The 27921-nt window shown below is 36.9% G+C and overlaps 1 protein-coding gene across 2 annotated transcripts; it reads right to left on the bottom strand.

Annotated features, from left to right (window-relative positions):
- On the bottom strand, positions 1-26987 carry LOC116556380 (caspase-4). 2 transcript variants are annotated; one of them, XM_032285731.1, is made up of 9 exons: positions 26782-26987; positions 12585-12839; positions 8835-8944; positions 7854-8027; positions 6430-6664; positions 5443-5586; positions 3891-4000; positions 1880-2007; positions 1-114 (listed from the first exon to the last, which is right to left on the bottom strand). In XM_032285731.1, exons 1-8 carry the CDS (start codon positions 26786-26788, stop codon positions 1909-1911), a joined length of 1134 nt encoding a protein of 377 aa, XP_032141622.1. In that variant the 5' UTR covers positions 26789-26987; the 3' UTR covers positions 1-114; positions 1880-1908. The 2 variants fall into 2 exon arrangements, with proteins under 2 accessions (XP_032141622.1, XP_032141621.1); XM_032285730.1 differs by having other exon boundaries at positions 1904-2007.
- Positions 26988-27921: the final 934 nt, after the last annotated feature.

Genomic DNA, 27921 nt, shown 5'->3' with positions numbered 1-27921 from the left:
TACAGTTCATTTTGTCTTCACTTTTATTGAAACATAAAATGTTAAATATGCAAGCTGTACTAATAAAGGTGCTCCTTGAAGTTGATAAAGGAGGGCTTGGTTACTTGTGGCTTCCTGCAGGGGAGAGAAAGAACAGAAGGTCAAGATGGTTACCCCTTGCTGCCTTCCTCTCATCCCTCATCATGATTCTTTTTCCAACCTCTTCTATGTGCTCTAGCCACTTCCCTTGACTTCCATCTGTGACCTCTTAGCCTATTCACCAACATGTGATCTTTGTAAAACCTAATTTAAAGCATATTAATTCTCTTTTCTAAAGCACTAGAAAGGCTTCCTGTCTCACCTAGATAATAATTTTTAAAGATTTACCCTGTGATAGACAAGAACTATGAGATCTGGCTTCTCACTGCTTCTCCTAATATGTCTCTGCCATTTTCCCCACTCACTTTCTCTTTCGGTCACACTCATTGCAGTTCTTTAAACATGTTTAGTGCATTTCTATCCCCAGGGCATTTGCACTTGCTATATTCTGTGCTATGACACTTTTCCTGCATAAGAATCACATGGTTCACTCCCCAACTCTGTCCATTCTTTGTTCTGATTTCATTATTTCAAGGAAGGCCTTCCCCAGTGAAATATGTCTACGAGTACAGCATCCATCATTCTGTGTTTACCTTTGTCTTCCTTTATTTTTCCTTTTATCTTTTTTTGCTCTCTGGCCTTTGATATATTTACCTGTTTATGTATTCACTCTGTTTCAACTCACTAGACTATAAGCTTTCTGAGTTAAGAAATCTATTTACTTTGTTAATTGGCATATTCCAAGCATCTAGAACAGAACCTGGTGCATGGTTAGTGTTGGCAAGTATTATTCAACAAACAATTCAATGTCCAAATGTAGCTCCATTGGATGGATTAGGCACTGGAAGCTGTTATGCTAAAATGATGCAATTTTTTGACTGGATTGTCAGAAACCAAGAGTAAAAAAGTAAACATTGGATTGTCAGAAACCAAGAGAGTAAAAAAATATGTGGTGAATATTGGAAGTATTGAGATCAACTTTATACATTTTACTATAAAATATAATTTTAAGTGTGTATCTGAAAGGGATATTGATAATAGGCTTATAATATAGTATTAAATAAAGCTATTATGAGTGAAGAAAGTAACCATTTGGTCCTGACTTAATGTACCCAATCTATAACATTTTAATCAAAATAATAAACAAAGTTACATGGGAGCTTGAAGGAACGTCTGGAGTGTGATTGAGGATTTGAAAGCAGACTCTGAGTGACTGGTGATCTGCATTGTGAGAACAGTCTGAGAACCAGAGACTGAATCAATACAAATTCTACCTTATAGGATGTATTTTGTACTATCTCGTAATGGTAGCTGAATGTCAGTAATGTGGTATTTGCTGTGATATTTTTACTCAGAGGATCAAAGTGCTGCTTTCTCCAAAGTTAGCTCCTTTATTTACTCTATTTTGTTCAGGGTTCGATGCAATGTTTGGTTACTTAGTGAGAGTGTGTGTGTGTGTGTGTGTGTGTGTGTGTGTGTGTGTGTGTAAGAAAGGAAGAAAAAAATAGAGTATGAGAGGTAAATGAATATAAATAGTAATGGAAGCATTAGAATGTTTCTATTTTAATAATTGTTACCCTTGGTTTTTCATTATCACATTCTGCCATGATTTTCCTTACCTCCTTGATTGATTAATTGACTGATTATTTGTATAGTTGGGGGAATCCAAATGCATATAAGTTGGAAAAAAATAGCAGATAATCACCAGGCTATGTCAACAAAAACACCAGTTTGACCATTCAAGTATTCAGCCATCACTGGACCTAACCACCAATATCATGCTCTCATTTATTTCACATACCACCACCAACTCTCAATACTTAACAATTTTTAATTGCCAGGAAAGAGGTAGAAATATCTTGTCATGGATAATCGTTCTATGGTGGGCATTTGGGCTTTATCCCTTGGAGTTTCAAATGATTGCTGCACCTGAAAAAAGAAAATAGGCTGTAAATGAGATACAGCTCTTTTGAAGTCTCAGAAAGCATCTTGCACCATGAACCGTAAAATGCCTGGAATGAAAAGAGCTTTCAGATTTCATAGAACCAAGCCCACTGGCATTCTAACTCCTCAACGTTGTACCCTACCTCTTAGAATTGACATTTCATCTCAGACTGTACTGTTAACATCAAAATGAACACCTCATATCTAATCTAAGGCCTTTCAACCTTCATTTCGTCTATATTCCATTTCTGACCTACAGATATAACAATCAGGTTATCCCTTGGAAATTGTTCATGAAAATTAGATAAGGAAGGATTCTGTACTCCCAAATCCCATCAGGTTTGATTCCTCAGTTGAAGGAAAAGTAAATCCCAGTATCTTAAAGACTTGAACACTGAACAACTTTCATATCTCTACCACCAAGCTGAACTTGTAAACCTTTTTGCATGGGCTAATTGATAAGAGTCTACTTATCCTAAATCCAGAATTTTTAGTTCCTTTTTCTATGAATACCCTTGAAAGTACAATCTCTAACTCCTAATTATCTGAAAAGATTTAAAATATTTAACTTCCTAGATCTCTATTCACAGGAACTCTATCTCAATTTATGCTGCATTCCCTCCTCCTCCTCCTCCTCCTTCTTTTTTCTTCTCCTTCTCCTTCTTCTTTTATTACTTTTTTTTTAACACAGTATCTTACTTTATTGCCAGGCTAGAGTGCAGTGGTGCCATCTTGGGTTTCCTGGGCTCAAGCAATCCTCCCACTTCACCTTTCAAGTAGGTGGGATTACAGGCACCTGTCAACATGCCCTGCTAATTTTTTGTAGAGATGGAGTTTCTCCATGTTGCCCAGGCTGGTCTCAAATTCCTGGATTCAAGTCACTCCACGCTCCTGCGACTCCCTAAGTGCTGGGATTACAGGAATGAATGACTGTGCTGGTCCCGGATGGCTTTCTTTTTTAAACGCCAGTGTATCTTTATTTTCCCACAGGAGTTTTACTGATCTCTACCATTTTTACTTTATAAATAACTATACTATTATGTGTTAATAACAATCCCATTCTATCTTTAAACAAGAGGGAGCATTTATCTATTTGTTTATGTATCTATTGATTCAATAATTATTAATTGTATATCTGCTACATGCCAGGTTTGTTGAGTTGCTTAGTAAATTCCTGCCATCTTGAAGTTTGCATGTTAGTGAGTAAAATCAAATAAATAAACAGACACATAAATAAACTATTACTATATGCTTAGTGAGTGGAGGTATGAGCTATGGGGAAAAATAACGTAGAAAGTAGTGGGAATAAGGAATGTCCCAAGTAGTTCAAAGAGTAGCAAACTTTTTCTTCTGCACATTTTTATTGAAAGAATGCCTTCTTTTTTGTTTCTTCTTGTATGCCTTTATGGATCCTATAATAATCTGTAAGCACATATTTGTTTGTTAACCACATTTTCAGTATCCATATCTCCCATGAAAATGTGAGGTAGGCTTAAGTCATGTAGGCCTGATTTACCCTTCTGCCACCAGAAAGAACTCCATGATTTAGCAGAGCACCCAGATTTTATTAATTTAATAAATTAAGTAATAAAAATTTTTCAAAATATTTTTCATTCTCTAAAACTTTAGAATTTACAGTTCATAACATAAGGCTTATGGTTGATATTATTTTGTTTTACTTTGATCTCCTTCTGGGGTATATCGGAAATGTCTTTTCCATAACCGTATTTTAAAAAGCTGAATGACAGAAACTAGGTATCGCTCTTTCACTTGCCTGACAAAGATTGTCATTGTGAAGTGAAAGGTGAATCATGACAAATTCTTCCTGAATAAATAAATGAATAACTAGGAAAGAAAGAGATGCTTACCTTCCGAAATACTTCCTCTAGGTGGCAGCACCAAGAATATTTCTGGAAGCACGCGATGAGTTGTGTGATGAAGATGGAGCCCATTGTGCTGTCTCTCCAGGACACGTTATCTATGGTGATAAAGGTTGGTATACCTTGAGCTGTGTTTTTGTTTATATTTTTGTCTTGAGAATGTTTTTAAAAAGAAAAGCATAGCGTGGGAGTTATCTTTGCAGATTTGTAGGAAGCACTTAAAACCTGACATTTATCCACTTTCCACAAAAACTAAACAGAAAACCTGGCAAAAGGTGATCAAAAGGTACAGTTTGTAAGCATTACAAGAGATTGTGTAGTGATTGTATTTTGACTCTTGGGATTCTTGATTTTGTATAATCATTCAAAGGTGGCCTCTTGGGACTGACTTTCTACTATAAACCCCATGTTCATTCTCTTGACTTTTATAGGGGCTTCAGAAATAGCTGGAATTATCCCACTTTACAGAGGAAGGAATAAAAGGTCAGAAAGACAAAGGAACTTCCCCGTGTTCACACAGTGAGTAAGCCACAAAAAACTGCCACCAGGCTCCAAAGTTGTTTGCAGATTATGCCACACTGTGTTTCACCATATAGTAAAATAAACACATGCAATGTTTCAGTTATAGAAGATGAAAAAAAAAGTGATAAAAATCTACTCTACAGGATAGTGCCAATCGTAAGCAATACTGTATTATGTACTTGAAATTTGCTAAAAAAGTAGATTTTATGCCAAATAGTCTTTTCACAGACTCACAGAAGGATGATAATAATAAACAGAGAAGTGGAAGAATCTTTTGGAGGAGAGAGATATGTTTACGGCATAGTTGTGATGATTTCAGGAGTGAATCCTTATCTACAAACTCATTAAGTTGTATACATTAAATATGTACCATTATGTATGTCAGTCATTCCTCAATAAAGTGCTTTTAAAAAATAAGATCTAGAAATAGATAAATTAAAAACAGTTAAATAAATGTCTGCTACTTAAGATAATTACCTAGAAGTGAAATACTAACCAGTGTTCCCTGAGATTAGACGGAATCAGCCCCACCCTATCATTTTCAACTTGTTTTAAAAGATATCCACATTCCTAGTGGGGCATGCAATGGCACTGCTCTTCATAGAATAAGGTGGGAAATACGGAGAAGAAGACTTGAAGTTGATCATTTGAGAAAGGGAAGCCATTCCTGGAATCCATAAAACACTATTCAAAATGTTAAATGGGTTTAATAAAAAACAGAATTAATCATGTTTAAATGATGAGTGGTGAATGGGGTTCCTTGTATTGTGTTGTTTTGATATTTGATATACCTCTGACTGTAAAGTGTAATACTTATAGTAAAAGTACAATTTTCAAAACTGTGTGTTTTGGAGGGGTAGGCGTCTGTTCTCGCAGCACACATAAGATCATATATAGTATGTGGAGAGCACACAACATTCTATCAGATTATTGTTTCATAGGGATTCTTGATTTTGTAGAATCATTCAAAGGTAGCCTCAGGCCCACAAATCCCTTACTGCCACCAAAAGATACCTACGTGGGGTTGAAGAGCAGAAAGCAATGAAGTCCTTCTCCACATGGGTCTTGTGAATAGCATCTTCCTCTAGGTTCTCAAGTGACTGTGAAGAAGCCACTGCCAAAGATGCTGGAGCATCTGGGACCAGCAGATCCCCGCGGTTTGCTGTAGAGACATTAACTTTCTGTACACTGCTGTGCCTCCCACAATATGGCTATCACAACTGCCCACCTTGTTCATTTTGAATGTTCATTCTAACTAGTTCCATACATACAGACCCACACACATACAAACCCACACACACACCACCTTACTTTCTCTCCAGTGTCATTCAACAGTGTGCCTACTGATAGTGAAATCATCTTTACTTTACCATTTTTTAGAGAAAAAATTCTGTTTTCTTTTGAAAAATAGGTTCCAAGGGCTATGAGACAATTGGTCGCAAATTCCTGGCATCAATCAACCTCCTGTCTTGGTCTCCCAAAGTGCTGGGATTATAGGCATGAGCCACCATCCTCAGCCAGCCATGAGGCAACTGAAAGTCTGGAGCAAAAGTTGAACTGCAATATTCTAAAGTCCCCCGATCTCTTTAATAATTTTCCCCTTAAAAAAATTATATTGAAAAGGGATAGTGTTTTACATAATGGCTCAGTTTCAAATGAAATTCTTCTTAAACCACACAATGTCAAAGTGTCTGTGAAATATTTACAAATCAAGCTGTTGTGAAAATGATTCCATTCCAAAGTTTGAGTATTTCTGTTTAACTTTGATTTAGGGATTCTGATGATATCCTTCACCACTTACTGTGGATAAAATTGTACAGAAATTTTCCTGCTAATTATGAGACAATTTCTTATTATACCAGACCCTTAGGAAGAGTTTCTTCAGAATTCAATGTACTTTATTTGCACTGGATGGGGTCTAAGACTTGGCCCTAAATATAAACCAAACATCACAATCCTCTGCATACACCTTCATAACTGTTAGATGTTCAGTCTCAGCACTCACCACCCCTGCAGGCCTGGACAATGATGACCTTGGGTTTTTCCCTTAGACTGAGGCAGTTGCGGTTGTTGAATATCTGGAAGATGGTGTCATAAAGCAGCACATCTGGGTTTTTCTCATCATGCGCCGTTCCACAGATTCCCTCCAGGATGCCATGAGACATGAGCACTAAGAAAGTGCTGTCTGAGGACTTGTGCTCTGGTCGGGCAGCAAATGCCCTCAGCACTGACTCCATATCCTGGAAAAGAACAATGTCTAGCTTCAGTTGGAGAAGCAATGAATGGGACTTCCTAGATTTACCATGAGTGAAACAAGAAACATTATTTTACATATCCTGGTCATGGTGCTTCACATAGTGCTTACTCAATCATGACAGCTGTTTTATGGTTTTATTTTTCCTTCTCAATGGGGCTATAGGTTCCTGCTTTCTCTTCCTGCTGACATACTGTCTTCTTAATATACTATATATTTTTATTTACTCATGTTACTTTTTCTTTTTCTTTTCCATCTCAATCTTTTCTCTACTTACCTACCAAGAGTCATGTGCTATAAATGTGTCACACGACTTTCTTTGTAAAACTCATCCCACTTTGCTTAGAATAGAATCAAACTTCTGGCCTGACCATATTCCACCCTCGTACTATGTCCCTTTTCCTTCAAACTCTAGTCACACTAGTTTTCTCTTTGTGCTTCTCCTGTGCCAGGTTGATTTTTCTGTTCAGCCTTTTCACAGGTAGCTTCTCCTACTTTGAAAGCACTGCATTCATGTCTTTCCGGAGCCGTCTCTGACCAACCCAAAAACATTGCTCCCACCCTATAATTCTGTCTCACGTTTCCTTTTTCTTTTTCTTTTTCTTTTTTTTTTTTTTGCTTACTTTTGTTTTTTTTATCACTGTTATGTAGGCACACACATGCACATCTGGTGTCTCAAGTTGTCTTTTTTCGTACAATTTCACTGTTTCTTTCTTTTGTAACCTAGATGAATGCCAGCAGGGAACTTCCTATCTCATTTACAGACCAATTCCCAATGTTAGGAGTAGCTCTTGGCACCAAGTTTAGGACTCAATATTTGTTTTACAAGTGTACTCCTATTTAAAATTTATTACCCTATAATTTTGGGGAGTATTCCCATCACACGATTTTGGAATTCAATAAGAAACATGAAAACATGTGCCAATCATGTTTAGTTTCAGAGTTGAGGATATTTGGAGCACAAAAGAGACATAGATTTACCAATCTAGTACTCTCATTTTGCCTGTGCACACACACAGACACACAACCACACACCCCCCCCCCCCCACCACACACACACACGTACACACACACCCAGAGGCGGTTAAATCTTGTTGAGCTCCTTAAAACTAACTAGTTATTAGAAGGATGTGTGTTGAATATGTATGAGTTTGGGGTGGCTGAGGGGTTCTTACCCTGGCTGTCAGCTTCTCTTCTACAACCACACGGTAGTCCAGACCCTCAAGCAGCTCCTTCATCCCTGTGATGTCAAAGTCAGCTCCATTCCTCGGAGGCAGATGGTCAAACTCTGTATTGCATATGATGAGAGCCAGGCGTGTGCGGTCCTTTCTCTCCTTTATTGGATAGATCTGCAGGAGATGGAGATGCAGTGAATTTAATTTACTCAAGTGTCTTTTCAACCCCCTTGTACCTATCAATGTTGCTTTTTTAAGTCTTCATGCAACTGCTCTCTTCCCTAACTTGCATCAAAATACACTGACTTTCTCTCTCTCAAGAACCTGGGGAAAGAACCAGGACATATCTGAAATGATTATTCAAGAATCTTGAGGAAATTAGATAATTCTTACCCCTTTCTTCTCCCTTTTCATCTTTACCTACTCAAATTTTTCTTAGCATTCAAAGTTCAAGTCAAATTTCATAAAACACAGGAAATGTTGTCATCGGCTCCAGTGAAAAATGAATACAGCAAAAGTCTTTGTCTTTGGAAACATAGCTGTTTTGGTACTATTTTTAACACATCAACTTATAATGTTTTTCAGACTTTAATTATATTTCCCAAGTATCCTTTATGTCTAGACTTTTCAACTAAAGTGTGAACAATTACTACTCAGCTATGTTATCTTAGAAATATTTTTACTCCATGGCTAATGCTGCAATTGTCATAAAATCCAGATAATTGCAAGAATGAATACAGGAGCAATAGAAATACCAATTTTCTTCTAACCCATGATAAAATGATCTGCATCATGGGTTGAGAGAAGATTGGTATCATTGTGAAGTCACATAATATTTTCCTTACTCAAAGCATTTATGAAAATGTTTACTGCCATCTGACCCCCCTCGCCATCATTCATTTAGTGCTGTAAGAAATGGTGCACTGAAGAAAAGCAGTGATTTCTCTTCTGTTTTTATGCTTTATGCAGATAGCACAGCACCTCTTCAGCTCTTTCTTTACATAGTCTCAGGAATTCTTCATGAGGGCAAAGCTTGAGCGCATCTGTAGATTCTCCTGTCTCAGGTGGTCCAACCTCCATATTCAAATTAGCTGCAGGATATAACATAATAAAAACTGTTATTTCTGCCTCTGTGACCAAATTTATCACCTAAGAAGACTGAGAGAGAAGATATCCTGGGAAGAAGATTTCTCCACATGTAGGGGTTATAGTTGTATCTCATATCTAGTATTCTATATCAGGAGATGTATTGTTACTGGAAAAGAGAGAAAAGCAAATCCAGCCAAACATGCAATCATAGATTCTGATCATTTTGGGGAAAACATTTTGATGATGTTTGGGTTAAATTTAGCCTTTCCTTATATAGTCAAAAGAATTTGATTTCTCCAAAGGTTTTATTCTAGGACACTCACTTATCCATGTGGACTTTCTATTATGCCTGTACAAGAGTATGCTGAGTAGCCGGGCGCGGTGGCTCAAGCCTGTAATCCCAGCACTTTGGGAGGCTGAGGCGGGTGGATCACAAGGTCAAGAGATCGAGACCATCCTGGTCAACATGGTGAAACCCCGTCTCTACTAAAAATACAAAAAAAAATTAGCTGGGCATGGTGGCGTGTGCCTGTAATCCCAGCTACTCAGGAGGCTGAGGCAGGAGAATGGCCTGAACCCAGGAGACGGAGGTTGCGGTGAGCCGAGATCGCGCCATTGCACTCCAGCCTGGGTAACAAGAGCGAAACTCCATCTCAAAAAAAAAAAAAAAAAAAAAAAAAAAAAAAAAAAAAAGAGTATGCTGAGTAAATAGTTGTCAGAGTGCTATCTACTACAAATTTAATGTGTGTTCCATAACCAATATTCAGTTTCTACTATCACATGTAAGAAGTAAAATTAAGTAAAATTAATTCTAATAACATTTATTTAGCGTCACATATAAAAAGTATTATTTTAACATGTGTTTTCAGCCACAAGCCAAGTGCTTAATAGCTACATATTGCTACCATACAGGATGGGACAACATCTCATTTTGGAGTAATCGTCCCCTCCTGACCCCCACTTTGCATACGGATACATACATACACTAAACCACAGAATATTGAGTCTTGTACTTTCAAGGCATTATTTTTTTAAGCAACTTTACTCTTAATTTTTAATGATTCTAGAAGAAATGAACTTCAATGATCCCTGTTGAAATGGTAAAGGCAGCTATTTAATGAAGAAGTGCTGTCTAGTAACAATGATGCTGTGTCCAAAGTCAGAGACAATTATTTTGTCAGACATTCTGACATAACTCTGGATGCCTTGCCTCCAAAGTGCTGAACAATGAACACTAAATTTTCAACCTGTGTTTTATAATGTGAGGAAATAATATATCTCTTGTGGATAAGTTTGGTTCGGATTCATTCTGATCAATCTCCTAGAGAAATCTAACATTATCTGACAACGCTTGACCCCTTCTGACTGAGATCGTGCACAAGACTGGGAAATTTCAGAACCCTCCCTTGAAGGAGAAAGAGGGAAATTTTAAAAAACATCTTAGAAATGAAGTTTACCAAGGTCCAATATAATGAAGTGTCTCTTCATGAAAAAAAGGAGCAGTTATATTATTTCTGTTTAATTATGTGAGCCAACCAAGACATTCTCTGATAAAATAACAAAAAATACTACTTTCCTATGTAAAACTTTTTGTTTGTAATATTTTATAATTTTATTTCTACTTCAATTATTTATTTTTAAATAATATTTTAAAATAAATGTCTAGCTAAAATGTATGATAAAAGCCTGAGCTCTGGATCTGCAACAAGTTGTAAAAGTGTGCATGAATATCAAACCTTCTGGGTATCTCTTTTCATAGATTACACAGTGATATATGAGCTTCCATACCATTTCAGAAAATTCTACCAAGGTGAAGACATGCTGGAACCTTGGATATTCCCTGGTCAGAGGGCATGTTTTTTCATCCAAGTCTTCTGTTTCCAGTTCACTTACAGGCTTCGAGAGCTTCCTAACTTAGTCATCTCCTAATGATCATTATGTGTCTATGTGTGGATACAGTATTTTCAGGTAAAATTAGAAATTAGGCAGAATTTTTATCGTATTCAATAGTAAAATTAGCATTAAAGCAAATCATTTCATTACAATATAGTACATATTATAGTGCAGACTGCTGCCCAAGGAGGGCTGGGTACATGCTAGGTATACTGGTAGTATATCTAAAGTTTCCTGAAATCACTCTGGAGACTCCAAGTGCAGACAGAGCCCAGGGAGCCCCTGGACTCCTCCTGTAAGGGGTTTCAGCTGCCTCATTCCTGCCACAACCTCTGCTAATCAGATAGATTGCTTCAGTTTAGAATTGAATGCTCATTGTGATATCTGGGGTTGCTAAAATCATTGTGAAGCCCCTATTACTTCAATTCTAATTCCCATTAGTTGCATTATCACTAACTTTTTAAAAATGGAGATTGTTTCCATGCCGTACCAGGTTTGAGAAAAACAACAAAACACCTTCAAAAGGACCAGTTTAAATATTAATGAGAATGCAACCTGTCCAAGTCTTATAAACTTGGACAACTATTATACTATCATGTCCTCTCTTTTGATGGGAATACCTCTTCTTCATAGAGGAGTGCTGATTGAAAAGCTCATTTGATTTAGTTAGGTCTCAACAATTTATGTTGCCTTTTGTTTATTACTATTTATCATTACTGGTAATCTGTAATACTTCATGGCTGAAGATTTCAGCTTAATTCTGGGGAAAATTGAGTCTGTCACTAGTGAACTTCAATATGAGAATATTTAAGCTCTAATAATACACATAATTCAATCTGAGTCAAAAGTTCCTAAAAGAAGTTTTAAAATTTTAGACATTTTATATAGATTCTCCTGATCATATTTTGTAACTCACAGAAATGAGTAAGAACTGGAAAAGTCTAATTTGTAGCAGCCACATAAGAATTATGAAAATTACTATTTATTGTATGCATATACTTTATTTATTTATTCATCCTACATTATCTAGGCATCCACTATGTCCCAAGAAAACTACTGATTACTGTTATTAATTGGTGAAGAAACCAGTTGCATTCTGGTTGGAGAATCTTGGTAGACATTCTTTTTGCCTACTGAGATGAAAAGGGAATAAAAACTGAACAGTTTTGTTTTGGAGAACAAAGTGTATCGTTTTAGCTGTATTTGTTTTGTGATGCCAGTGAAAGACTGAAGTAGACATGCTGAATATTCCGCTAGAGCTAAATGAGTCTGGACCTCAGAGGAGAGAGTTCCAGATAAAAGCTAATATCTTGGAGTTGTTGGCATGTGGTGCCTGCTGTTATAATGTTTCTAGGCTTAGACAATCTTATGAGAAAGTACTGGAAGAGTCCCCATTTCACAGATGGTAAGACTGATAACCAGGCAGCTGGGGAGGTTAAGCAACTTGCAGGAAGTTGCATAGGTCACAGGCGACAGAATCTAGGTTTAGATTTATGTATCCCTTACTACAAGGTCTCGTTTTTAACTATTTTTGTGACAGTCTACACACAAGGACTAAGCTTTTTAGCTGATTAGAAACTTGATTCCACCTCACAAAAGAAGTGGTCCTAAAAGGACAATGATAGGTTTAGTAAAAATGATAAGTTAGGGAAGGAAAGATAAGGGAATCACAGAAGACACTGCTTAGACCTTGGAATTAAGCAGATTCTGGAAAAATTGAGGCATTCATTGTAAAAGACCCAATCTTACCTTTTTTATTGGGGGATATTTGGTCTATGTTAAAAAAGGTTTGGAGAAGCATTTGCCCTGCCATACGTTGTTTCTTTTGCATAGAGTCTGCCACGACCCGAACCTTGTCTTTAGTTTTGGCATCATAATATTTCTTCTTTTCCTCTTCCTTCCAGTTCAGCACATTTTGTTCCACCAAGTTATCCAAAACGCCATTGAGAAAATCTTTGCCCAAGGATTCCAACAACTTAAGTGGTTTTTGTCTTTGGTTGCCTTCTGTTAGAAATAGAAAAACTCCTTTAACTATGGGTACAGCTTAAAGAGTTTTACCCTCACTTTATACATAGTTTTATAATGTGAAATACTCCTGGAAGTATGTTCCATTTCACCATCTGTCTTCTTGTATCTGTAGAGTTCTGTCACCCATCAAATTCCTACCACTTAATACTTTTTTTCTTTTTTGTTCTTTTTTCTTTTCTTTTCTCTCTCTCACCCTTTTTTAAAAAATTTTTTTAGCTTCTCATCTTCTCTCTGTGGCATTGGACCTAACCTGGTCATCCACTGTATTCGTGTTTCTCTTTCAGTGGTTTATAGCCTATAGTGATAATGATCTGCCTAAAACATATATTCCCAGGAAAGTCAATGCTCTTGTCTTAAATTCTTCCTACTAGACTATGTGATTTTTATTTTTTTCTGTATTTAGTTTTCTTGGTGAAAGAACTATATTTTTGAATTTGCATCTTTTAAACATACACCCTATCCAACATCTTTGTATTCAAAATGCTTAAAAGTGCTTAATATTCTTGTTAAATACATAAAGAATAAACAGATGAATGCATCCTTATTTATAATTCTTTTGAATCTTGAACTCAATGAAAATTCAAAATTGAAAGTAATCTGATTACTAATCTTCCAGTGTGGTGGATACACTTAATTTGACACCACGTTAATGTATTACTTAGCATAATTTGAATATTTATAAGGAAAATAGATATCTAAATAAGGCATCCTTTATTTCAATGCAACAGATATGATTTGGGCAGATTTTACACAGTGATGTTGAATATCTTATCAATTCTCAGTCAATACTATGAAGACAGTTATACAATCCTTGTAGATGTAAGGATACTGTTGACACAAAATGGCATCTAAAGAAAATATGTCAGAACGTTACACAAGAGCTCTTGCACAGAAGCACCAGCCTCATTATCTGGGTTATCTTGAATTAATATTTTAATAAATGTTTATTAGGCAGCTATTATGAGAAAGACATTAGACATTACAAACCAGGAAAAAAGACACCTAACATAAATTAACTTAATAAAAGATAACATCTCCCATGTACTCATTATAAATTTAAAAAATGAATGCATATAAAGCAATATAAACCATTATAATTATCATTATTATTTACAAATCACTGTGCCAAGGTTTATACAAATGTTAATACACTGGACCCTCACAATAAGCCAGTGGTATAGTTATTACAGTCCCTATTTTATATCTACCATTTAAATAATAACTTGCTTCATATCACATGAATTAAGATTCAAATCTTGTTTTTTTCACCATATTCTATATAGTTAGCATGACATGGTTTCAATTGAAATAGTATTCATAGAGCCCCTATCATGCCAAGTGCATTACTGAAATATCATAAAAATTCCATCTGAATCATATATTAACCTCTCTTAATTGGAAAAGAAAAGGTAATATGTAATTGACTCAAATAACGTGAAAGAACACAGAGTATACAGTAACCGTGAACAAGAATTGAAATCTAGGGGGCCAGAATCCAGAGCCCCCATTCTTAATTCATCAAACTACTTTGCTTGAGAATTGGTGAAGAGCTTCTCAAGGAATGCAGGCAAGATGCTCAAGGGGCTCAGAAAACATTAGTACATTCTAACAGGTAAGATCACAAAGGCTTCTTAGAAGGGTTAGCAAAAATACTAGTCTTGCAATACCATGTACAGATGTTGGAACAGAGTGTGATTTGCAAATAGTACACAGATTAGTTGGTGGAATATCCAATTTGCCCAAGTGCTGGGCTTCTGTTTTATTTATTTGTGTGCACAGTAAACTAATATAGTGTTGACTGAATAAATGACATGTGAAAAAATATGAGCAATAAAATTGAAGAGTTTATAACAGTAAATGCCACATATGACAAACACACTGCTAACATCATAGTCAATGGTAAAAAGTTGAAAACCCTTTCTCTAAGATCAAGAAGAAGACAAAGACACTCATGTTCACCACTTCTATTGAATGTACTCCTGGCCAGAACAATTCAACAACATAAAGAAATAAAAGGCATCAAAAATGAAAGGAAAGGAAGAAGTTTAATTGTGCTTGTCTAAAGATTAAATGGTCTAAAGATTAAATGGTCTTATATACAGAAAACCCTAAAGGATCCACCAAACATCTTTTAGAACAAATAAACAAATTCAAGAAAATTGCAGGATAAAAAAATCAGCATATAAAAATCTGTAGTGTTTCCATATAACAATAAACCATCTTTAAAAAATAAATACATTTCCATTTAAAATTTCCATAAAAATGAATTTAACTAAGTAGGTAAAAAAACATATACATGTACCGGGTATATATCCAAAGGATTATAAATCGTTCTACTATAAGGACGCATGCACACAAATGTTCATTGCAGCACTGTTTACAATAGCAAAGACCTGGAACCAACCCAAATGCCCATCAATGATAGACTGGACAGGGAAAATGTGGCATATATACACCATGGAATATTATGCAGCCATCAAAAACGATGAGTTTGTGTCCTTTGTAGGGACATGGATGAACCTGGAAACCATCATTCTCAGCAAACTGACAGAAGAGCAGAAGATCGAACACCACATGTTCTCACTCATAGGCGGGTGTTGAACAATGAGAACACATGGACACAGGGAGGGGAGCACTACACACTGGGGTCAGCTGGGGGGAAATAGGGGAGGGACGGTGGGGGGTGGGGAGCTGGGGAGAGATAGCAAGGGGAGAGATGCCAGATGTAGGTGATGGGGAGGAAGGCGGCAAATCACACTGCCATGTGTGTTCCTATGCAACAATATTGCATGTTCTTCACATGTACCCCAAAACCTAAAATGCAATAAAATAAATAAATGAGAAAAAAAACAAACTCCAACCCGATCAACATAGTGAGACCCTGTCCCTACAAAAAATTAACAGAATTGGCTGGGCATGGTAGTACATATCTATAGTCCTTGCTTCTTGGAAGTCTGAGGTGGGAGGATTTCTTAAGCCCAGGAATTTGAGATTATAGTGAGTATAACTGTGACACTAGTCTAGGCTACAGAACAAGATCCTGTCTCAAAAATAACAATAACATCAAATCCCAAAACTATAAAATATTGATAGAAGAAATTAAAGAAGACAAAAATAAGTAGAAATACATTTTCAGTTGATGGACTGGAAAAATTGCTATTATTAAAATGTCCATCCCTAATACTCAAAGAAATCTAAAGGTGCAATCCAATTCCTATCAAAATTCTAATGGCAGCTTTTACAAAAATAGAAACAAGTCCTAAAATTTATATGGAATCACAAAAATAAAAACCTGCATAGACAAAGCAATTTTGAGTAAAGAGGTCAAAGCTGCAGTCATCGCACTACCTGACTTCAAACAGACTACAATGCTATGATCATCAAAATAGCACGATAATAGTATAAAAATAGACACAGAGAGCAAATGAATAGGACAGAAAACCCAGAAATAAATCCAATTATTTACATTCATTTGACTTTTCAATAAAGTTTTCATGAACACAATGGGGAAAGAACAAACTCTTCAATAAATGTTATTGGGGAAATTGGATAGCCACATGCAGAAGAATAAAATTTCTCAACATATACAAAAATAAACTCAAAATGGGTTAAATATGTAAATGTAAGAACCAAAACTGTGAAACTACTAGAAGAAAACAGAGGGGAACAACTTCATGACATTGGTCTAGACAGTAATTTTTGGATATAACACAAAAGGACAGGAAACAAAAGCTAAAATACTCAAATGAAATTAAATCAAACTGAAAAGCTTTCACACAGCCAAAAAATAATCAAAAGATTAAAGAGATAATCAACAGTGTGGGAGAAAATATTTGCAAACCATACATCTGATAAGGAATTAAACATGCAAAATATAAAGGATACAAACAATTCAACAGAAAGAAAACAAACATTTAAAAATAAACAAATGACCGGAATAAACATTTTTCAAAAGCAGACATATGGAGAATATGTATATGAAAAATGATCAACCTCTCTAGTCATCAAGGAAATTGAACCCACAATGAGATATCATTTCTCATTTGTTGGAATGGCGATTACCAAAAAGACAAAAGATAGCAAATGGTGGAAGGGATGTAGAAAAAAAGAAATTCTTGTACACTCTTGATAAAAATGCAAATTAGGCCCTGAGAAGTGGCTCATGCCTGTATTCCCAGGACTTTGTGAGGCCAAGTCGGGTGGAACACCTGAGGTGAGGGGTTCTTCACAAGGCTGGACAACATGGCGAAATCCCACCTCTAGTAAAAATATAAAAATTAGCCGGGCATAGTGGCAGGGACCTATAATCTTATCTACTCGGGTGGCGGACGCAGGAGAATCGCTTGAACCTTGGTGGCAGAAGTTGCAGCGAGCGGAGATTCCACAACTTCCCTCTAGCCTGGGCAACAGAGTGAGACTGTTTCAAAATAATAAAATAAAACATATATACATACATATGTATATAAATTAGCGTGGTCTTTATGGAAATCTATATGGAGACACATCTGAAAGTTAGAAATAGAGCTAAAGATATTATCAAGCAATCCCACTATTAAGTGCATATCAAAAAAATGAAACTCAGTGTCTCAAAGAGATATCTGAACTTCTATTTCCTTTGCAGAATTTTTCACAATAGCCAAGATACAAAATCAACCTAAGTATCTGTAAATAGATGAATAGATGAAGAAAATGTGGTTTACATACACAATGCAACACTATTCAGCTTTTAAAAGGAAGTAAATTCTATCATTTCTGACAACACTGGTGAAGATAAAGAACATTGTATTAAGTGAAATAAGCCAGGCCAGGTACCAAAGCACAAAATATTATATTATGTCAGTGATATATAGAATCTAAAGAAGTTAAACTCACAAAAGCAGAAGGTGGTGCACAGAAAATATATATAATTTTTATTTGTCAAATAAATTAATTAAGCAGTTAGAAATGTGGCTTGAGGTGTAATCTACACATTCTGATGACACTAACTTTAAGCTTAAAATAATAAATAAACTGCTCTCAAATTTATGGATTCATCCCAGATATGGATGTCAGTATTGAAACCCATACATCCAATAGACAATGAGACATCTCTACTATATCTTACAAACTCATTCAACTCAAGTTATAAAGATGAAACTGCCCATTTTTTAAATTTCCATCCTTTGTTCTCTTTTCCATATACTAGTAAATAATACCTTCACCCAAAGTACAAAAAGGCAGCAAAACTTGGAGATATTAAACCTCTTTGGCCTTCCCCTATATCTTATTTCCCTTCTTAATTCACATTGCATTGATTTTATTTGCTAAACATTTTCAGAATCTGACTACTTCTCTTAATTCTAATTGTTCATTACTTCTATTCAGGCCAACATCCTTTCTTTCTTAAGAAATAAATTCATTTGAGTATGGGCTTATAAATTTTTCTATTATAAAGACACATGCACGTGTATGTTTATTGTGGCACTGTTCAAAATAGCAAAGATTTGGAACCAACCCAAATGTCCATCAAAGATAAACTGGAAAAAGGAAATGTGGTACATATATACCATGGGTTACTATGCAGCCATAAAAAAGGATGAGTTCATGTCCTTTGCAGGGACATGGATGAAGCTGGAAACCAACATTCTCAGTAATCTGACACAAGAAAAACAAACACTGCATATTCTCATTCATAAGTGGGTGTTGAACAATGAGAACACATGGTCACAAGGAAAGGAACATCACAAATGAGGGTCTCTCTGGAGGTGGGGGTGTTAGGGGAGGGATAGCAGGGGGTAGAGGGATAGGGAAAGGATAGCATTAGGAGAAATACCTAATGTAGATGATGGGGTGATGGACGCAGCAAACCACCATGGCACATGTATACCTATGTAACAAATCTACATGATCTGCCCATGTACCCCAGAACTTAAAGTATAATAAATAATTTTTTTAAAAAAGAAAAATTCATAAGAACCTTATCAACCTGCTCTTCATCCCTTCTATTCTATTCTTCACTATGGCGAGTGTTCTAATATCTAGATTTGACCATGAAACCGCTCAGCCTATTCTATCCTAGGCCTTCTCATTCACTCATCTTCTGATACTGGTTCCACCTTGTTTATTACATTCAAAACATTCTGCCCTTCACTTGATTTCTGCAAAGCTTGTATTTAGAGATCTCTGTATTTCCAGCCCCCACCTTCTGGTTCCTTCTTGTTTTCTTACTGCTGTTTGTCTATCCTTCAAGTCTCAGATGAGATGACACTTTCTTCAGGGAATCCTCTCCGATTCTTCCAGAGGAGAGTGTCAGAGATATATACTCCTATGGCACCTTGTATCTCCTTAGCATAGCATTTTTTTTTTTCCATTTATTTATTTATGCCTGTGTTTATTTTTGTGAGACAGAGTCTCACTCTGTTACCCAGGCCAGAGTGCAGTGGTGATATCTCGACTCATTGCAACCACCGCCTCCAGGGTTCAAGCAGTTTTCCTGCGTCAGCCTTCTGAGTAGCTAGGACTGCAGGCACACGCAACCACGCCTGGCTAGTTTTTGTATATTTAGTAGAGACGGGGTTTCACCATGTTGACCAGGCTGATCTTGAACTCCTGACCTCAGGTGATCGCTTGTCTCAGCCTCCCAAAGTGCTGGGATTGGATTACAGGCGTGAGCCACTGAATCCAGTCTTTTAAAATTTTTCCCATTCTTTTGTGATTCCCAGCCTACTTGTCACTATCCACTATTAGATTTTATGCTCTGTGAGGACAGGGGCTGTGAACTACACCTGCATTATTTTTGGCATTTGGGGGATATTTATTGATTATTTATGGAATCAGTAGTGAAGTCAATGTAGTTCATGGCCTCTGTCCCCACAGAACATAAAATCTAACAGTGGGTAGTGATAAGTAGGCTGAGAAACACCAAGGGGTGTCTGTTCAGCTCCTTAGGGGTCTCAGTTGGCTCTAGCTAGTAGGAAGAGTCTTGGTTCAGGAAAATTCTCCTCAATCAGGAGTATTTCGAGATTTCTCAGACAGAGAATAGGAGGATAGTTTGGAAGGAATACTCTTGGAGTTCTTGGTTTGGGATCATCTGATTTGGAACGCCTTCTGTCTGTCTCATCTTTGCATGTGTTTGTATATGTGAAGGGGATCTTAGAAGGAATTACCAAAGGATGTACAGCAGGCCTAACTCAGGGAACTCTTATTTGTCTGGTTACATTAAGTGAGCCCTGGAGAAAGCTTAACAGGCCTATCTCATGGTGCCCATCTGCTCTTCGACTTACCCAGAGACCCCGTTGTGAATTATCATTCTGAGGTAGTCCCTCCCCACCTGCAGTGAATCAAAGACAATAGGGACCAACAGGAAAAGCTTTGAGCTTTGCAGGTTGATATTGGGTGCTGAACAAGGTGACTAATCGCTGTTTTGTTATGTGTATTCTGCTGGGATGGAAAATGTATATTGGGTTCCCCACATAGCCAGTTGGGAAGTATCTTGCATTTTAAGAATGTTGCATATGGTTCCATGACACAGAAAAGGGTAATTTTCTCTTGTAAAATGGCTTGAATCCCATAGCTATGGGGAAGTGAGCAGGGTCATCAGAAGCCATTCTGTTCTTCTCCAAGTTGCAGAGAAAGGGAATCCAGAAACCTGGTATGCCAGCAAAAAGGGTAAGAAATTCTTACCAACCAAGTTTCTGGTCTCTTTCTCCATCTGTGTAAACAGGAAACATCACTATTTGTTTCTCTGCAAGGGTTTGATTACTAGATAAGAGAATTCACAAGACTAGTCTTAGCCTGTAGTAAATCTGGTGTATTTTGTGCTAAGTCTTTGCCTTTCTGTGTTCTGTAATGGAAAGAGGGGTATCACAGGATAGAATATGGTTTTACGACCCCTATAAGACTCCTTTTCAAGCCAGCTCAGCAGGCTGGCCAATTATAAACTTTGCTACATTTCCCTGAAACCAATACTGTATGAAATTTCTCTGGCTTGTTTTGTCTCCTTAAGAGCTTAATCTTGTGACCATATGGGGATACTTTCTTTTGGCTTACATCATCTAGCCCTAAAAGTTTTTCTTAAGCAGGTAGAAGCTTTGGCAAAGTTAAAATTGGCTTCTGTAGGATCCTGGGAATAGCAATAAAAACTGCTCAGTGCTGTAACTCAGTAGCTAAGACTTTGCCTTTTGACAATAGCAGCGTGGGCTCTATTCTTGGCTTTTCAAATGATTTCTTTCTGGTTTGTTATTTGCATAACTTTTCTATTTATTGAGGTTCCCCTACACCCCCATGGTTAGCTTCTGATTTCCTCTCTTGAATTTTCCTTTCTCTGAACTACCTTGGGGAAATTCTAAATCTTGTAAAAAGAAACTGCTTACCAAAGCCAGAAATATTGATCGTAGGGCTAAAGTTGGGTAATAAGAAATTTAAAAGGATTTTTTAAAGATCACTATGGTTAAAAGTCAGCTTAATTAAAAGTGAATAAACAAGCTATGGATACATTTAAAAGGCCTTTATGTTTTTCTCTTCTTGGATCTTGCTTTTCTGTAAAAGGTTATTTTCTTCTCAGTCAACTGAATTATTTTTCTCAATATTTTGTCTTGCCACTCTTAAAGCACACTTGAGAGGCCCTAAGAGAAATTCTGGTAGCCTGCGATTCCATGCAAAAACACAGAGAAAATAGAAAAGGCACCACAGACTACATTTTGGGGACGACAAACAACAAAAAACAAAAAAATCCCTCTGTTTTTTTCATGAAACCCTATGAATTAAAAGTAGATAAATCCCTCTCAAAATCAAAGGCCATGTTCTGTTTTGCATTGTGTTGTCTGACAGTTTGAGTTTTGGGGATATCAGAAATTACTTTGCATTGTGAGAGAGCTTTGGTATGTAATAACTAGGTAGGAAATATACTTTAAGGGATGGCTAATAGTATTTTTGGAGGGATTTTTGGCCCTTTGCACACTTGGATAAGAGAAGCACGCTCTGGGCCACCTGGAAAATATGGAAACATCCCTATCCCTTACTGAGAGATGAGACATCCGTGGAGAATAGGCTGATTTCAAAATGGGCTGATCGGCTTTAGGTTGTCTTGCAATAAAATGCAGGGTAGAGGGACTGCACTGTCTTTTCCAGTAGTATTTCCCTCCTTTGGGGATCCAGGATCTAGTACAAAATTGCACCCTTAAGTTTGGAGATCTGTCTTTGCCTTCAGCTATGCCTGCTTATTTAGCTGGGAAAAAAAGGCGTCCTTTCCCGGCCCTGTTCCTCCAAGGGCTCCATCCTGAAGCTAGTAATCCAATTAAAAAGCTGGCAAACAGAAACATTACAAGTGCTGAATTTTGTTTTTATATTTATATAAACTTCTATAATTCTGATATAATTCTGTGTACATTGTTAGTAATTATAATTGTTATGTAAAATTGTTGGATGCCTTAGAAGTAAAAAAAATTCCTAGTCAGTTGTAGCTTTAACGGTGTCTATAGACTTTTGTCATCCACACACATTTTGCCTTGCTTTGGTCCTTTTCAAAAGGCAGTTTATAATCAGATATAGGACTCTGACTGCAGGTCTAAGATAACTTTAAAAATCGTGCTATTGGAATAGAGGAAAAAATGAAACTTCTAGGACTCTCATGGAGAACTGATGTGTTAAAAATCGCTAATCCTTTTGTTTTCAGAGTCAAGATAACTTATTTCTTTAGAGCTATTTGCAACTTTTAACCAGTAAGTAAAATAAACTGTGAAAATATTTTGAACCATATTTGTTTCTCTCTACCTGATTTATCAGAATTTGGAAACTATTGTTAGTATTCTCAATTTATGACAGTACAGTTAATTGCATAAATGCAATAAGAATTTGTTTTCTTTTGTAACAGGACACAATTGGAGAAACTGCTATTTTACCAAGGCTTTGACTGGAGTAACATGTTTCCTTTAAAGAATCAAAGTTGAATTATAAAGCCAATAAAAGCGCTGTGGGGAATCTGGCCTCATACCTTGCCTACGCAGATTCCTTGTACAGGTTCTTGATCTGTAATAAGTAAAGAATGTCACTATGTCACTTTCTAACAGGTTCAGGAGCTCCAAGTTATCTTGGAATCTTGAAAGGAGAGGAATTAACCCAATTCATAGGTATTTCAGGGTACAAACACATGACAGGGCTTGGCACTTAAAAAGTCTTATCTGAGATTCCTCATGAAACAGAGTTCCGTCAAGGCCAAGTTAAACAAAAATCAGCCTAAATGAAAAATAGTTATTCTTGCTGCACTTTATGCAAATAATCAGGCCAAGTACAGTAAGACTAAAGATTATTTTTGTAAACAAATTAGTTCTCTCATAATTTGTTTTTAATACAAATGGAGTCTGGAGAGAGAAAAATTATGCTTCAAAAGAAAACCTATAATATACCTGTTGTTAGCTGTCCTTGAGTTTTTTCCTACAGTTTGGAATAAATCCTGAAGTCTTTGTGGATTAGAAGTTCCCAAACTAAGCTTTTCAATCTTTGTTTTTAAAATTTAGAATTTTACTCCTCATCCTAGGACTCATTATTTACCTGACAGGAGGCTCTTCACATAAATACTGCAGTAATACAATAGAGGAGAGTACTAATGTTTTGTCATGCAAGCACTGGAGGCCCAGCCAGGCCTGCATGAGTATGCTCATACAATTGCAAAGCAGTTCCGCTCTTCTCACCTTGGGGTTCACTTCAATTTCCACTATGTCCCCTGTCAGCAGGTAGAAGCCAGAATGATCAATGGCCTTTTTCCATCTTCATAACCTACAGCTTAAGATTAAGCTGCTATAAAACCCAAAGGGAGGGATTGAAACCACCTTTGCAGTATTATAACTGAGGAAATTACGACAACCTAAGAAATCGGACCTAACCAATTCTATCTTGCTTCTGACCCTTAAGCTGTCCTTGTTGATTCCTAGTATAGGCCAAACTAACTTTGAGAAGGAATGCAGTTCATGATTTGACTCTGAAACAAAATTGATAACAGCCCTTTTCCAAAAAGATCCCCTTCTTGATTGGGTTTCAGCCTGCCTTTGCAGGACTAACAAATCAGCCACAAGATTAAAAATTACAATTTAGGGGTCATGCAGCCTCTCACTCCTAGAGTCTGAACCACCCCAACTTGCTTCTGGGGATAATATCACTATTGTAAAACCTAAGGTCAGTACTTAAGATATTTTGCAGACACTGTACTCAGTGGAATCAGTTGACACCACTTAGACCAGTAATCTGTCCCAACAAGTTCTGACATCAAACCTAGGAAGAGAAGACAGCAATCAAACTTCACTTTGACATCCTATGATTCCATCTCCCAGTTGACTAATTAACACTTCCTACTTCCCAATCCCCTACCTGCCAAATTATCTTTAAATATTCTGATTTCTGAATGCTCTAGGAGACTGATTTAAGTAAAAATAAAATTCCAATCTCCTGCACAGCTGGTTCTGTGTGAATACTCTTTCACCATTGCAATTCCCCTGTCATGATAAATCAGCTCTGTCTAAGCAGTAGGCAAGGTGAACCCATTGGGTGGTTACAAATTCTTAATAGCAAACCAGGTAAGTTTCATTTCATTTAACAGCCGATAAGTGCACATTGGAAGTTTCAAACAGAAGGAAGACACATTCATTCCCCTATCCATTCAGGGATATTTAATGAGCATCAATTCTTGAAACTTACTCTGCTAGTATTGGGGGTGCCATTTTGGAAACATGTTCCTACACATTAGAGCTTACAGTCAAATAGAAAGACATAAGCAAATAAGTAAGATGAAATATATTAGAAGGATGTAAATAATGAGCATATGCTCAAGAAAAGCATAAGCCAAGTGTGGCTCAGATGGAAGATAGCTGTCCTGAGAAGAAAGAGCTTGGCACTGAGACCTGAAGGACTAGTAGGAATTTGTCCCTTGGACAACTGGGGGTTGGTCTCTTGGCAGAGAGCGGTGTGGGAAGAAGCACAAAGGCTTGAGGGTGTCTGATGTAACCAGAAAACTGGGAGAGCTGGGCTTTAGAAGGAATAGAAGTGTGAAGCAAGGACTGAAGTGGGAGTGATGAGAGACAGGGCAAATATTTAAGATATTTGCAGTAAGTTAGAGTAATGGCAGAGTTTGAGAGTCATGCCAACCTGAGATCACTCCTCTCAACAGACTTTTTACCTAAAGCATATTTGAAGGCATTTTCTAAGTATTCCCTTCAACTCTAATATGGTAACAATAGCACAACTGTATTGATTGGTTTTAAAATATTAAATCAGAGAGAGTGCGTAAAATAGCTATTATATGGTATTTTTTAAAGAAATCATTATTATAGATTTTTTGTTATTATAATAATCACTGAATGAAAGCTGCAGTGATAATAAAAATGGGAGGAATCAGTTACAGGAAAAAACTCATCAGGACCACAGTTTTGGTTCCAGGCAAAGTGGTGCAATGTTCAAACACATTATGGGATACAATTCCTCAAGAGTTTAAGGTAACAATAGCTGACTATATTGGATGCTTATAATTATCAAACCATGACTTGTTTTTGACTAGTGGCTTTCAATTTCTCCTATTATCTAATATTTCTATTATCTAATCTATTATATAATATTATCTATTATCTAAAGTCCCTTGATTCCAGGAGCTTAAGCTAAATGTTGTGAGGTGAGTCATAAATCCAGGAGAGAATTGTTCTGTAGCAAGAATCAAAGGAGTAAAGAAACTCAACAACAAGAAAATATGAGTGAAGTAAATATAGTAATTTTTTTATGAAGCTGAAATCATGCTTTACAGGGATTAATGGAAAAAAATAGATACACATGTTTCAAAAGGTAGAAAAACTTGTCTGAATATTCATATATACTGTATTTTTTAAGGCAATAGAAAGCCACTGTATGTCCCTGAGCAAAGTTAATTACATTAATAGATCACTAGCAGGTAAGCAGAGAGAGTTAACTAACTGGTCAACTTTCCTAATGACACTAATCTACAGACAAACTTATGCCAGGTCAGTTTCATAAGAATTATCTGCAGAGCTTCAAAAGGGAATAAGTGCCTGTAAGGTGTTTAAGATTGAGCTATTCAGGTTGAGAAATAGGGTAGTCATTGACTTTTTTAGTCATTGGTAGTCATTGACTTTTTTAATATGACTACAGATTACTGTGATATGTTATAAGGTTTAGAATCCACTGATCTGGTCCAATTTCTTTTTTTTCCTATGAGGAGAATGAAACCAAAGATGTGATACGACCTACTGGAATACTAGCTGCCGAAGTAACTCATGACTCTATCCCTTAGGCTTTTCCAGCTTCTGTTTATAAGACACGGGACCTGAAAGTTGTGTGCAGAATGGATTGGAGGGTTAAGTCCTGGAGAGAGGGAGACCAATTAAACAACAACAACAACAGCAAAACAAAACAACTGTGATAGTAACCCATGAAATACTGAATTAAAGTAGTCACTACCAGGACTAAAGAGAAAGGGGAAAAAAACAGAGTAACTTTAAACAGACTATGAATGTAATTCACAGTAAGAGATGGCAAAAAGGGTAATAATTCAGAGACTCTCAGATCTAATTATGGGAGAGAGGTTTGTGATGTAGGCAATTAATTTGGAATCAAGATAAAGCAGAAAAGATTTCAGAGTGCATTTTGAACCTTCTAGAATTGTCTCACACAAATAACTTCCTCTGGCTTTCTTTACCCTCCTTTTGATTACCAGAAGCTAAGAGAAAGGAATTAACTTCTTTCTGTCTAAAAGACATCTGGAAACATATTATCTCTTTCAGTGTCTCTAATGCCAGGACACGTGATTCACACTACACACAACCAGTAAGCAAAAGAGTTCAGTATTCATGCTATCAGCTTCCTTTCTTGTGTTTATAACACAGCAATAAGTCAAGTGTTTTCTAAAATCATACTCACAAGCTCTAGTCAGAAAAGAACTCACCTGCCATAGGTAACAGCCTCTGTCCTTTTCTACTTCGCTGAAAAGAGGCTCACACTCAAAAATGAAAGTAAACTGTGTATTTCCTATTACAAAGGGCGGAAACATGTAATCACAGATTGTGAAACTGCTGCTCAAAGCTTTCCAGACTAATTGTCAGGAAGTGCATTGTGGTCAGCAAATTAGCATCCAAGTACTGGACTTTACTTTCTTCCTGTCTGAAGAAAAAAAAAAAAAAAATGAAACTGACAAAAACATTGTCCTGTGGGTTGACACCTCAGCCTGTTTTTTTCCTTGTTTCCTGTGCCCCCTCCCACCTTCTTCTATCCATCTGTCTCCTCTCTTTGTCATCTCTCAATTTTTCTTTCTCTGATCACATAAAAACACAAATCCTGAAAGAGTTTAATCTGACAAGTCGTTTTTCATTTCCTCATAAGAATTAACCAGATAGTTCACATTTCTTGCTTAAACTGTGTTGATGGCTCCTCACGATGCCTTCCCCTCTCTGTCTCCCTGTGGTCTTAACCTTTTATTGGAGATAATGCTGAAAGAACCCTCTGTCTACTCCCTGGCATACTTCCCTTTTACTACCAAAGATGGCCACAACATATAATTTTTACTGAGGTGAAAGTTTACCTTTGCTTTTTGATATCGCCTGAATGAAAGCTGATTGTAGAAGTAGTCTCAGGCTGTAGTGAATTGATGTGTGATTGTATAAAAGAGATATATCCAGAAGAACAGTTAATGAAAGGAGAAAGAAAAAGGTGAGGGAGGAGCCATGATGACCGAGTAGAAACAGCTCCAGTCTGCAGCTCCTGAGACAAACACCCAAGGTGAGTTACTGCATTTCAAACTGAGGTACCCAAATCCTCACATTGGGACTATCTAGGCAGTTGGTGCAACTCACAGAGAGCAAGGAAAAGCAGGGTTGGGTGGCAGGCAGTTCACCCAGGAGCTATATGGGACAAAGGCACCTCCTTCCCTCAGGCAAGGGAGGCAGTGAGGGACTGTGCTATGCACAGGGGTACTTGTTTTCCCAGGATTTTTGCAATCCAGGGTCAGAAGATCCCCTTGTGACCGTACGCCACCAGGGCCTTGGGTCTCAAGCACAAAACTGGGTAGACCCTCGGCTGCTGCTCTGGT

The sequence above is a fragment of the Sapajus apella genome, unplaced genomic scaffold, assembly GCF_009761245.1.
Source record: "Sapajus apella isolate SASKATOON/1434 unplaced genomic scaffold, GSC_monkey_1.0 scaffold16, whole genome shotgun sequence".
Taxonomy (NCBI): Eukaryota; Metazoa; Chordata; class Mammalia; order Primates; family Cebidae; genus Sapajus; species Sapajus apella.
The sequence above is the reverse complement of the archived record's forward strand: the minus strand, read 5'-3'. Positions and strand labels throughout refer to the sequence as shown.